The sequence below is a fragment of the Nicotiana attenuata genome, chromosome 12, assembly GCF_001879085.1.
Source record: "Nicotiana attenuata strain UT chromosome 12, NIATTr2, whole genome shotgun sequence".
NCBI classification, from domain to species: domain Eukaryota; kingdom Viridiplantae; phylum Streptophyta; class Magnoliopsida; order Solanales; family Solanaceae; genus Nicotiana; species Nicotiana attenuata.
Window position 1 is genome coordinate 6,244,084 of NC_032000.1, and position 12,842 is coordinate 6,256,925.

General features: G+C 34.7%; 1 protein-coding gene across 1 annotated transcript; it reads right to left on the minus strand.

Moving 5' to 3' along the window:
* Positions 7,103–11,019, minus strand: LOC109235211 (fructose-bisphosphate aldolase 3, chloroplastic-like). Its single transcript, XM_019401227.1, has 6 exons — positions 10,648–11,019; positions 9,180–9,449; positions 8,937–9,046; positions 8,722–8,812; positions 8,169–8,438; positions 7,103–7,686 (listed from the first exon to the last, which is right to left on the minus strand). The coding sequence occupies exons 1-6, from the start codon at positions 10,813–10,815 to the stop codon at positions 7,408–7,410; spliced, it is 1,188 nt and encodes a 395-aa protein (XP_019256772.1). The 5' UTR covers positions 10,816–11,019; the 3' UTR covers positions 7,103–7,407.

Here is a 12,842-nt window from a genome sequence, read left to right on the forward strand (position 1 = left end):
ACCCCCCACCCCGTGTTTTCCTAGGGAAGGGGTTAGAAATGAGGACAAAATAACAAATATTTAATATTTTCCAAAATTATTAAAAAAAAAAAAAAGAAAAGGTCATAGGGAACAGTACCCATATGGTGGAATGGTTTTCAATACTTGATGAAATGGGGAAACAGAATAAATTATAAGTTTATAACGACAAAATTTAATTGATTTTGACCAAAATTTTCATGGTTGACCATATATTTGTTTTGGAGGGGTTGTTAAATGGATCTTGGTGATTTTAAGCTCAAGAGGTGAATTTGGTGCATTACAACATTTGTAGGACTTAGTAAAAATGAGTCCAGTGAACAAAGTATCCCGCATTCACACATGGTTCAGAGAAGAGTCATACCTTAAGGGATATGATGTAGATAATCTACGATAATGCAAGCATCAGTGGCTGCTTTCGCGGCTCGAACCCGTGACCTATAGGTTACACGGATACAAGAGTGTGCTATAGCTAGTCTGCCCTAATGCAAACATTAGTGACTGCTACCACGGCTCGAATCCGTGACTTATAGGTCATATGGAGATAACTTTACTTATTTTAGTATTTAGTGGCAACATCATATTGCTATAGTTATTTAGCTATATTTTATAGGATAGTTTTAAATGCTGATTAATTTTTTTTTACCTTTCTCTCTTCATTTTCTTCTACAAAATTGTGTACTTCTAAGAATATCCACAAAACATTTTACAAAAAAAAAAAAAAAAAAAAGGAACAAAGTAAAGTGGGGAAATGAAAATAAATAATTTAAAGGGAGCCAATTCTTAATTTTCTTTAATATTATAACTCCATTACGCATAAAAGCATAAAGAAAAGGTATCTAATTCAATTTGAGCTGAATATTCTTTACTCATTCCTTTTTCTACTTCTTCAACTCATTTTGGTCATTTTTGAAAAGAAAGCAATAAAGATACAAAGAAAAAGGAAAAACAATAGGAATTACTCCCTCCGGTCCAAAATAAGTGATTTTTTGGCCTTTTTTTTGTGGTCCAAAATAAGTAATTTTTTCAGATTTCAAGAATGAATTAATTATTTTTTTCCTACATTGCCCTTGGAGTAAATAGTGTTGGAGTATGTGTTAGGAGTGTTTATGTGAAGAGATAGCAAAGGTTAATATGGTCAATTTTATTGCTAATTAATGCTAAAAGATGAATTTCATAATCTGTGTGAAAACAGCTAAAAAATCACTTATTTTGGACCGGAGGGAGTATTGACTAAGACAATAATTGTTGGATTTTGACCAAATATCAAAAGTTGTTAGCTTTAATAACCATAATTGAGGCTTTTTCTTGAACTACTGATCACAAATGATTGGCCAAAAGAAACAGGTTGTCAATAATAACCCCTTTTTTAGTCTTCAATCCATTTGTTGGATCTACCAAATTAATAATTAATTTTTTATTTTTCATACTGACAACCCTCCATCACTACCATATGTTGTTGAGATTTGACCAAAATATCTTGTCCACTTATTTTTTTTTTTTAAAATTTCCAAAGAGAATCTCAAATTTGAGATCCAAATCAAATATGGATCAGATTTACAACATAGAAAAGATTGAATCCCCCATCCCCATCCTCCCAAAATTATTTATTACAGTAAGATTTTTGTTTGGTGTACATAGAAAAACAAAATAGTGAAAATAAAGAATTTGTTATATTTACATAATTCTTTTTTACATTTTTCATATTCAATCGACAACATGTAACTTGTAAATGTGCACCTCAATTGATGCAAAAGGGAAGCAAGTTCAATTAGCCATGATCTTAGTTTCAACCAAGAAATAAATGGCATCACGAAGGGGTCGTTTGGTAGGATATTTTAGGAAAAATAATAATATACTATGTATTAGTTTTAGTATTACTAATTTCTTGTTTGGTAGTGTTTTTCAATATATGTATAACTAATACTTGTATTAGTTATACAACATATTCATTACTATTCTTATACATAGCAAATCATGGCATTAAGAATACCATAATTTTTAATACATGGATATGCGTGTATAAAGACGAACTGCCATTTCAAAATCTTTAATACGTCAAACCAAATAGTCGATAAAAAATAAACCAAGCATAACTCCCCAGCATAACTAATACCCGGATTACTATACCAAACATTTTTAATACACCATATTCAGTACTATTATTATACATCCTACCAAACGACTCCAAAAGGTAATTGTGGGATGAATAGAATCTCTCCATCCTTAACAAAATTCTCAAGCTCGAAACTTAGGTATGAAAAGAATCTTAACATAAGGCGCTCTTGAATTAGTCGCAACCCCAATACAAATGCTGGATAATGAGTGAAAAATCGAGGGCCTATCGGAAACAATCTCCCTATTTCTCGGGGTAGGGGTAAGGTCTGCGTACACATAATCTCTCGCCCCCTCCCCCTCCCAAGACTCCACTTATAGGATTTCACGGGATTGTTGTCAGAGGCGGAGCTAGGATTTGAACCTTATAGGTTCGGGATTATTATCCATTTAAGTTACTGGGTTCTAAATTAATAATTTGTACATATTCATTGAATTTCTTAAAACAAATACAGAATTTGAATAAAAACTACTGTATTTGGCCGAACCTACAATCAACACCGTGGCTCCGCCCTTAATTGTTGTTGTTGAGTGGAAAACCAGAAAACAATGAGAAGAGGTAAAAAGAAAAAAGTAGTGTCAAGGTTTCTCATTGCCTCAACTTTAGTGTCTATTCAAATGAAAATGTGACACTAACTTTAGGGGTCATTTGGAACTTGTGAATATGAATGTGACACTATTTCTTTTGTGGACACCCTTTCATGACCCCTACACACATACACCACAAAAACACACACACACACACAGACAACATGCAAAACATTACAACCAAATTGACAAATATTTAATGGTGTCTTCTCAGACATTGTTGGTCCTTTGAGTCATTATAAGGCAAACATATTGCCTACATATTTTATACAAATTTATGTTGATGAGAGAATTCCATCCCACCAAAGGCAGATTTAGGTCTGAGTTTCGTAGATTCAACTGAACACATTATATATACATATACATATAATAAAGGAAAAAGTCCAAATTTTGCTCTTGTAATATTCAAAATTGCTCAATTTTGTCATTCGTTACACTATTAGTTATCGACCATATTTTTTTCATTAGCAATAATCTGGTATTTTTTCTTACTATTAACGGAACTCCCAACGTACGTAAAATGGATGGACTTTACGTGTCCGAACTCTTCATGAAAATAGTCCAAATTTATCCTTCAATTTCTGATTATGATTTAAAATTATTCTCAAATTGGAGCTTCGTTAAGTGTTAAGGCCGAAAACGAAATTGTTTTCTTACAAAGGTGCTAATATTAAACCAAAAGTTTAACGAAAACCAAAGTTGCTCAATTTCTTTTCGAACAATACATGAGAAAAAATTATCATTTTCTCTATAATGATATCGAACTCATTCTAAACTCGTTGACTTTAAATCTTGAATTTGCCTCAGCAAACAAGACCACATTTGGACTAAGCTGAATAAGAGGGAAAAAGGGTTTGTTCTCTAATAGCCAAACAATGACAAAAGCTTTGATCTAACAGACAAAAAAATCAAGATTTAAATTAGTAAAAAAATATGTAGAAGACAGGAAAGAGCAGAGTCTTCCCTTGATGTCTCAAATTTATATGGTCAGATTCCATTTCTCTCAACATTATTCACCTAATCTAATTTCATGATTCCGACAGCCATATCAATGTTGCATTTCGAGGACTGTTTTCCTCTTCTTTTTTCTTTTTTTCCTTGTCATGTTTTGTTAAAAAAAACTACAACTACTACTTAATATTACCAAGGATTTTGGTCCATAATTCCTAGTTTTTTGTAATAAACCAATTGAGCGTGACTGTGTCACTGTCTCACATTAGGGTAGATTGTCTACATCATATTTTTAGAAGTACGGCCTTTCCCCGAACCTTATCTGAATGCGTGATCCTTTGTATACCAGGCTGCTCTTTAGTGTCAATGCATCACATTAGGGTAGAATGTCTACATCACATTTTTAGAGGTACAGCCTTTCCCCGGACCTTATCTGAATGCGTGATCCTTTGTATACCAGGCTGCTCTTTAGTGTCAGTGCCTCATATTAGGGTAGATTGTCTACATCACATTTTTAAAAGTACAGCCTTTCCCTGGACCTTATCTGAATGCAAGATGTTTTGTATACCGGGCTGACCTTTAGTGTCACTGCCTCACATTAGGGTAGATTGTCTACATCACATTTTTAGAAGTACGGTCTTTCCCCGGACCTTATCTGAATGCGAGATGCTTTGTATATCGGGTTCATTAGGGTAGATTGTCTACATCACATTTTTAGAAGTACGACCTTTCCCCTGACCTTATCTGAATGCAAGATGCTTTGTATACCGGGCTCCCTTTAGTGTCACTGCCTCACATTAGGATAGATTGTCTATTACATTTTTAGAGGTACGGCCTTTCCCCGGACCTTTTTTGAATACAAGATGCTTTGTATATCGGGCTGCCCTTTAGTGTCATTGCCTCACATTAGGGTGGATTGTCTACATTACATTTTTAGAGGTACGTCCTTTTCCCGGACCTTACCTGAAAGTAGGAGTGGCAAACGGGCGGGGCGGGTCGGATATGGTTCAGGTCGAAAACGGGTAATGAAAAAATGGATCAATTATCCGACCCGACCCATATTTAATACGGATAAAAAATGGGTTAACCGGCGGAAAGTATAGGTTACCCATATTATCCATGACTTCTTGTATATGATCACTTTTGGGAGAATTTTTAGTCTCCCTAACTTGAGGAATCCCCAATTTGAGGCTTTACAAATGTAAAAGTTAGACCCATTGGTTATCCATTGGTTATCCATTTTCTAAATGGATAATATGGTTCTTATCCATATTTGACCCGTTTTTAAAAAGTTCATTATCCAACCCATTTTTTAGTGAATAATATGAGTGGTTAACTATTTTCTTTTAACCATTTTGCCACCCCTACCTGAATGCGAGATGCTTTGTATATTAGGCTGTTTGTCATTGTCTCGCATGAATTTCTAAAAAGAAGATGGTAAAGCATTATAGAATGGATGGACCACTCTCAAGTCTCTGGCATGGATTTCATTGACAATTGGTAAGAGGCAATTGAGGAGCTACAAATTTATATAAAGAGATCCAAAACATTCTAGAATGTCATAATTGGTCCTATTAAAAATCTGTTATTACTACACTAGAACATTTTCTTTATGTCAGGGAAATTCAACAGTTTATATATAACCAAAAAAAGTTATATTTACCGTATTTACCGCAATATAGTTTTTCGATGTAGGAAATTCAGTTGAACCACCTAGATACGTGGTTGGGATAGAGGAGTACCTGATGCTAAGGAGGGAACGGATACGTGGTTAAGATACTATGATGTTTAAGAGACACAATATAAACATGAAAATAGAATATACCCTACATGTATACTATGAATGTCCTATAAAAATTTGTTTAGATGGTCTTAATACAAAGGGTCTTCTTTGGACAAAAAGTCTATTTGGACCACAAGGAATTGAAAGGGGAGAAAGTCTATATTGTTGTTGGTCCCCCTTTTTCTTAATATTTTTTATTATTATTATTACTATGCTTTTATTATTAATTTTGATTCTAGAAGATACTGAAGAATAATTCAAAGAATATTCCAAATTAAGATGGTTAATAAATCAATCATCCTTATCTTGAATAATATAAAAGGGCAATCCGGTGTACAAAGCATCCCGCATTCACACAAGATCTGGAGAAGGCCGCACTCTAATGGGATGTGACATAGGCAGCCTAACCTCATGCAAGCACTAGTGGCTAATTTCACGGCTCAAACTCGTGACTTATAGGTCACATGGAGGCACACGTGACCTATAGACCTTATCTTGAATGATATACTTGTTAAAAACTCTATCCTATATATGGCATCCAACGGCTACATAAGTAGAATTAGCATCGGACAAATTCTATTGTTATAGTTGGTAAAATTTTGTGACTTAATTATTATACTGGATAAAATTCAGATATTTTTGATGTCATGAAAAAATATTTGTTGGGTACAACACAATTACTTTAGTATTATAAAAAATAAGTCAAATAATTTTACTAGTACAGTGGAAAAAGTTCAGCGACCACATACCATATATGAAATTAATCCTAAACAAATTCAAGAGACAGAGAAAAATTTGAAATAACAAGGACCGGAAAATTTGTGATTGAGGGTGGTCGCTGATAATAAGGTTTGAGAAAGCAAAACGTGGAATTTTATAGATAGAATGGGATAGGGATAAATATTGTTTGTATTTGCTATAGCCTCAATCAAATTCAAGCTTATAGCCTCCTCAACTTTGTTCTAGTAGTAAGAGTGCAATTAATAATGTATGGGTTAAACACATGTCATATATTCAAAATTCTACCGTAGAAATTTATTTAATATTTAAGTGAAGAAGAATAGAGAGGCGGATCTATTGTCCATCGAGTTACAAACCATACGCCACTGACATTCATAAATTTCTCAATTATAAAAGAGTAAAGAATCCATGGTTATATCAGCCCACACACGAGTAGAAACTGGCAATGCTTTGAAAATCCAGCCGGTTGGCTTAGTTGCAGAGAATATGGTACAAAAATTCTCATAATTGATTTTACGGAAAAGGGTTAGATATACTCATGTATTATGAAAAATAATTAAAATATACCCTTCGTTATACTATTTGGCTATCTCTACCGTTATACTTTGGAACAAATATACCCATATTTTGGATGGAGTGCCACATCGCTGTGCACCAGATTAAACCCGATTCAGTTGAAAGAAACCTGATCCGACCCAAAATCCACCCCACTTAAAAGTCTATAAGCCAAGAAACATAGTATATAAACAATTTCATTAATGTGTTCTCTTTATATTGGTATTGTCTTCTGGTGTACCTTGGAAGTTCTAAAGAATCAAAAGCACAAGCCACTGTATAGAAAGAAGAAAGAAGTTTATGAACAAAACCAGCAAGGAACGAACAAATGCAGCATTACAGGAAATAGGATTTGAAATCAATGAGCGCTTGGAAAAAGATTGCATAATTTAAAGAGTTCTCAATATAGGGATAATACAAGGTATTCTAAACATTCTTGTAGACATACATGTCCCTCATATATAAAGTATAAACCCGAGCATTTCTAGGATTGTGTTTCGACGAATCACCCCTTGCAGCTTATTAATCAAGTACACTAATTTGAGATCAAAAAGAAGAAAGAGCAATTAGTCCGCCACTAAACTCTCTTCAGCATTCAAATCTAGCAAACGATAAAAAACTGGAAAGTACATAAAGTTGCAGCAAAAGCGGGGTGCTTAGTAGGTGTAGCCCTTAACAAACATTCCTTTCTTAGCTTCCTCGCTTTCACCTGCTGCGGAGTATTTTCCAAGCTGAGCCAAGGAGTTTGCTTTTGCACGAATCAAGAGTGCCTTTTGTGCAGCATCTACATTCTCAGGACGACCTTGCCATGTCTTAAGCACGGTGTTCTGGAGTGCACGTGCATATGAGAAGGACACATGCCATGGGTTGGGGCTCTGGTTCATGGCGTTGAGGTTGAGTGTCGCTTCCACTTCGGATTGTCCCCCCGAGAGGAACTGAAAGGTGAGAAGCACACAGACTTTTAGCATAGTTGACCAAGAAAAAGAGATGGAATAAAATAACCAATAAGGAGCAGCAGAATAATGCCTGCTATATTTTTTTCAAAGGGCGGAGTATTCAATCATGTCATAATTTAGGATAACTTTCCTGGTAATAGGTATCAACATTAAATATTCTACAGGTAAGCTATTCGAAATCTTAAAAATGATGGTGGTGGTGGCAACACTATATCCAGATGAGAACCCCAAGTTGAAGACACCAACCGACATTTCCAGACATTATCAGGGGGTCTGTGAAATGAAGTTTCTCTTACCTTTCTTATGGGTTCGACTCAGATTAATTTGAAACAAAAAGCAAAGAAACAACTGAGGATTAAAATATCACTTTGGGAAAGATTCTTTGCCTCTTGAACTAGTGAATATGTGACAGCATATTTCCTACCTACTGGAATCAGTTAGGAAGGGAAAGGAATTTGTACCATGATTCCTGGAACAGCAGGAGGAACTCTCCTTTTCAGCATTTTGAGTGTGTACTTAGCAATAGTGTCTGGAGAAGACTTCTCTTTGTGTTCAGCCCCAGGAGTAACCATGCTAGGTTTAAGCAGAATTCCTTCGAAAACAACATTGTTTTCTGCAAGGTAGTAGAAGACTTCTGCCCAAACACGTTCAGCAACTTCAAGTGTTCTTTCTATTGGGTGGTCTCCATCAAGAAGAATCTCAGGCTCGACGATTGGCACTAGACCATTGTCCTGCAGAATGTAAGAAAATAATCTTCAGCAATCCATGAATAGAAAGATAAAACTTCCATCATTCCCCAAAACCTATCAGATGCCTTAAAGATTGTTCTCCAAATTCTTAAGATGGGAAAAATATCCCAAAAAGTGCAACCAACAAATGCTTAAATGGGTGAATCTGGTGACTTAGTGTCCCCTACTTTCTTGTTATATATATTTTATTTTTCTTTTGAGTAAGAGAACCCTATTTTCTTGTTATATCTTTGGAAGGATAGAAAGAAAAAGTCCTAAAAAGCACCTGAGAGATAGCAGCATATCGAGCAAGACCCCAGGCTGCTTCTTTTACCGCCAAAGCAGAAGGACCGCAAGGAATGCTAACAACTGTTCTCCTGAAAATCAAAGACACATATGATTTATGTACCATAATTCTTCAGAAACGTTTAGACCACTTCTGTCTTCCAAGGAAAAGGACAAGAGAAAGATGATAGAGGAAGCAGAAAGGGCACAACATACCACTTAGCAAAACGGGCCCCTTGCTTGTAGTATTCAGCAGACCTAGAAGCCAATCCATCCAACCCTTGGCACCAAGATTCATCATTGGATCCTGGTAGGGGTACCAAACCCTGTAAATAAAAAGAAGGGTTAAAATTGGGCAAAGTTCAACAGGCAAACAAAATATTTGTATAAAGGTAGCAGCATAAGCCCTGAAGCGCAGAAAAAGTTACACGAAACATAGAAACAGGTTAGAAATCACACCTTATCAACTTTGATCCCAGGTACAATATTCTGCTCGCGCAAGCAGTCAACCATCTTCTTCCCATCGGTAGTTGACTGATAAAGTGTCTCCTCAAATAGAATGGCACCAGAAATGTAATCACCTAGGCCAGGAGTGGTCAACAAGAGTTGACGGTAAGCTTGTCTGTTTGCTTCTGTATTGTCCAGACCAATTGACGCCAGTCTCTTTCCGCAAGTTGCGTTTGATTCATCAATGGCAAGGATGCCCCTTCCAGGAGATGCAATAGTTTTCTATATCAACAAAACAATGAGCAGCTTAGTTCAAAAGCATTGTATATCGCACAAACATATTCTACTCCACTATACATTGTCTAAGTTTACAAGGACATTACAGAAAAGTCACTTTTAATTCAGAGGTGGATCTAGCACTTCATAGTGCGAACACACGACCAACCCCACTGATTGTGGCTCGGACCATGTCTACACATGCAAAAAACTTTTCATATGCATAGATGTAATAAAGCACACTTCCACTGAACCCACTGACTCAACCTCTGACATTTATCAACTTTAAAGCGAAATTACATTAAATTTAAGGAAATGAGGTTCCATCAATAAAGCTCCTTCCTTCAAGAAAGGGTTTGTAAACTACCAAAAAACAAAAAGATCAGAATTTTCTTGTTATTTACAGCATGAAACAGACAAGACATCAATCTAATTAGATGAAAGGTACCTTTAAAATAGCTAACACTTTCTTAAAATCTATCTTTCCTGAACTAAATATGAATTCAGGCACATCATGAGCATGTTTATATGTAGCGGCCAAATGAATAAAGTATAGCAAGCCCAAAGAATCACCTTTTTTTGCAACTTTAGAAGATTTTCTAAACATCCAATCAAAAGATAGGATTCTGAAGACACATATAACTAGAATAAACCATATAAAGGAATCCAATTCATAAGTACAACCAAAATATAAACGATTAAAAATCAAAAGTTGACCAACTAAACCTTTTCAATTTCCATCAACCCACTTAAACAAATGGTAGTACAGTTTCAAAATTCAGTATACTAGCGGAATTTACAACAAAAAATGAATGCTGTATACCCAAAAAAATTAGAAAAAAACAAAATCAAAATTAATTAAGTCGTAAAAAGAAGCTTTCAGATCCGATCACGAAACATGCAAACAAATAAATGTGTGTGTCCAATTCATAACAGCCAAATATATCAACATCAATAAAAAAAAAGTTGACAAACTAAACCTTTTCAATTTTCATCAATTCAGTGAAGCAAATGACAATACAGTCCCAAAATTCAGTATATTTATGTCAAAAAAGAAAAAAAGAAAAAAAAATACAAGTCAAAATTAATGAGTCGTAAATAGAAGCTTCTAGATCCGATCACGAAACATGCAAACAGATAAAATCAGATTTTTCTTTTGAAAAAAAAAAAAGAAAAAAGTGAGAGAGAGAGAGAGAGAGATTACGGCAGTTTTGAGGAGCTCATCGGTGTAAGATCCGGCGCGGATAACGTTAACACGGCGAGTAGAAGAAGGCAAACGGCAGGAAGATCCGGACCGTTGATTAAACGATTGTTGACCGATCCATGAAGATGAAGAGGCGTTTAGCTTCAACAAACTGGAACTTGCTGCCATTTTTTTAGAGTGGCCTCGTCTTTTTGGTCTGTGAAAATTGTGCTTTTCGTTGAGAATTGGTAGAGACGGCTACTGTTAAATAATGGAGAGTGACGTTCGGGGTTGGTGAAGACGGCTATAACAAAGAGGAGTGTAAACAGAGTTTTGTTTTTTTGGGTTCCTCGAAAAGTCCGCTGGTAAACAGTACGGACAACTCTAGCTGCGGAGCTATCAAATAATACGAAAAAATGTACTTAATATTTTTAGCGCTCTAAAATTAATCGATAAAATATTATATTTTTTACTATATATATTTGACTACAACAACTACAACAAAATAACTCAGCTTGATCTCATAAACGGTGTACGGTAGTATTTACGAAGACGTTACCCTACCTATAGAAATAGACGGTTTTTGATAGAACATCGGCTTAAGGAACAATAAAGATAAAGCAACCAAGTAGCAACAGTATTCAAGTTGAAGGATATGGGCTCACGTGAACCCATACTACTCTCCTGAACCATGTATCACAATATTATATTTTTTTATAATTAATTAAATATATGTGTGTGAACCCATGCTCAAAGACTCTTATGGTGCAATTATTATTGGGTGCACCTCTACAAGTGAAATTGGCAATTCAAATCTCACTCTGAACGGTTTTGTTTTCTGTTTATATATGTGAAAATTACTAAAATTTCAACAAGAATTTAATTTTTGTTTGACCAAAAAATGTTAAGCCTTTTGTTAAACTAATTAACGATGAAATAAAGGGCGAATCTTAGCTAAATATAATAAATTCTAGATCAAATATTGTAGGATATTTGTAAGATGAACAGCGTTTGAGAGCATTAAATAGCATATTTACACTCAGTGATTGCGAATAATTATTGTAACATGAACATGCAATAAATGTAATAAGGAAGAACTATCACCCAATTATTATATGATTTGGATGTTTCTTCCACCTGACACTAACGTGGAAAGATGAGAAGTGAAGAAGGATAAGGAATCTTTGGATCTTGTGAACAAAGATTAAACAACGTGTGCTTGAATAAGATAATCAGTGAACAAGACAACTTTTGTATATTCCTTCTAGTCAAACCTTTTACAATGTACTCTTCTCAAAAAGTGAAGATCCCCCCTTTGTTCTCTATCTCTTCCTATTTATAGGGATATTCCAAGGAACCCTGAAAAGTCAAAACAAGCAATATTCAAAGGAATATTCCTTGTGTCCATTTCTAAACCTATCCTACCGTTATTTCTTCACTCCACACTACCAGAAAATAAGCCTATTGGAACGGATGGAAAATCGTTCCAGTAGGTAGATAAACCGTTGCCGTAGCTATATTGGAACGGTTTACAGACCGTCACATCCGCTCGCGTGCCAATAGAGCTATAGGAACGGTTCTTGGAACGGTTTTCATATCTGTTGCTATAGAGACGTCTATCGCAACGGTTTTCCTTTTCTCTATTGGAACGATTATTCCTTCCAATTGGGACGGTTTAAAACCGTTACTATAACGTGTATGCAACGGCTCATAACCGTTACCATATTATCTAATGCAACACTTTCGTAAGCTATTGTTACGGTTATTTATGGATATAACAACGGTCTCTTTAAGCTATTGTAACGGTTGTTTTTGTATCGCTACGGTTTTAAATACCTATTGGAACGGTTTAGAGGGCATTTTCGAACGGTTTACTGGATCTATTAGAACAGTTTACATTCTAATGGTTTGTGTCCTATTGCAACGGTTATGGTAGGCTATTGTAACAGTTCATATAAAACAGAAATATAGCTCCTATTGTAAAATATATATATATATATATATATATATATATATATATATATATATATATATATATATATATATATATATATATATATATATATATAATAAATTATAATAACACTAAAATTTAAATAAATCACAAAATAAAATTATTAATATTATGTTCTACCCCAAGTGCATAAGTTTAATACATTTCAAGATAGTAAGTTTCAAAATGTTGACAACAAAAGATTCCTAGAACATTCATCTAT

What these genes read in the sequence shown, in the direction of transcription:
- LOC109235211 (XM_019401227.1), bottom strand. Translation starts at nt 10,815, where the DNA reads ATGGCAGCAAGTTCCAGTTTGTTGAAGCTAAACGCCTCTTCATCTTCA. An exon ending in CTGGGATCAAAGTTGATAAG is followed by an intron (nt 9,047 to 9,179) that starts GTGTGATTTCTA and finishes TTTTATTTACAG; the next exon opens with GGTTTGGTACCCCTACCAGG. An exon ending in GGGGCCCGTTTTGCTAAGTG is followed by an intron (nt 8,813 to 8,936) that starts GTATGTTGTGCC and finishes TTTGATTTTCAG; the next exon opens with GAGAACAGTTGTTAGCATTC.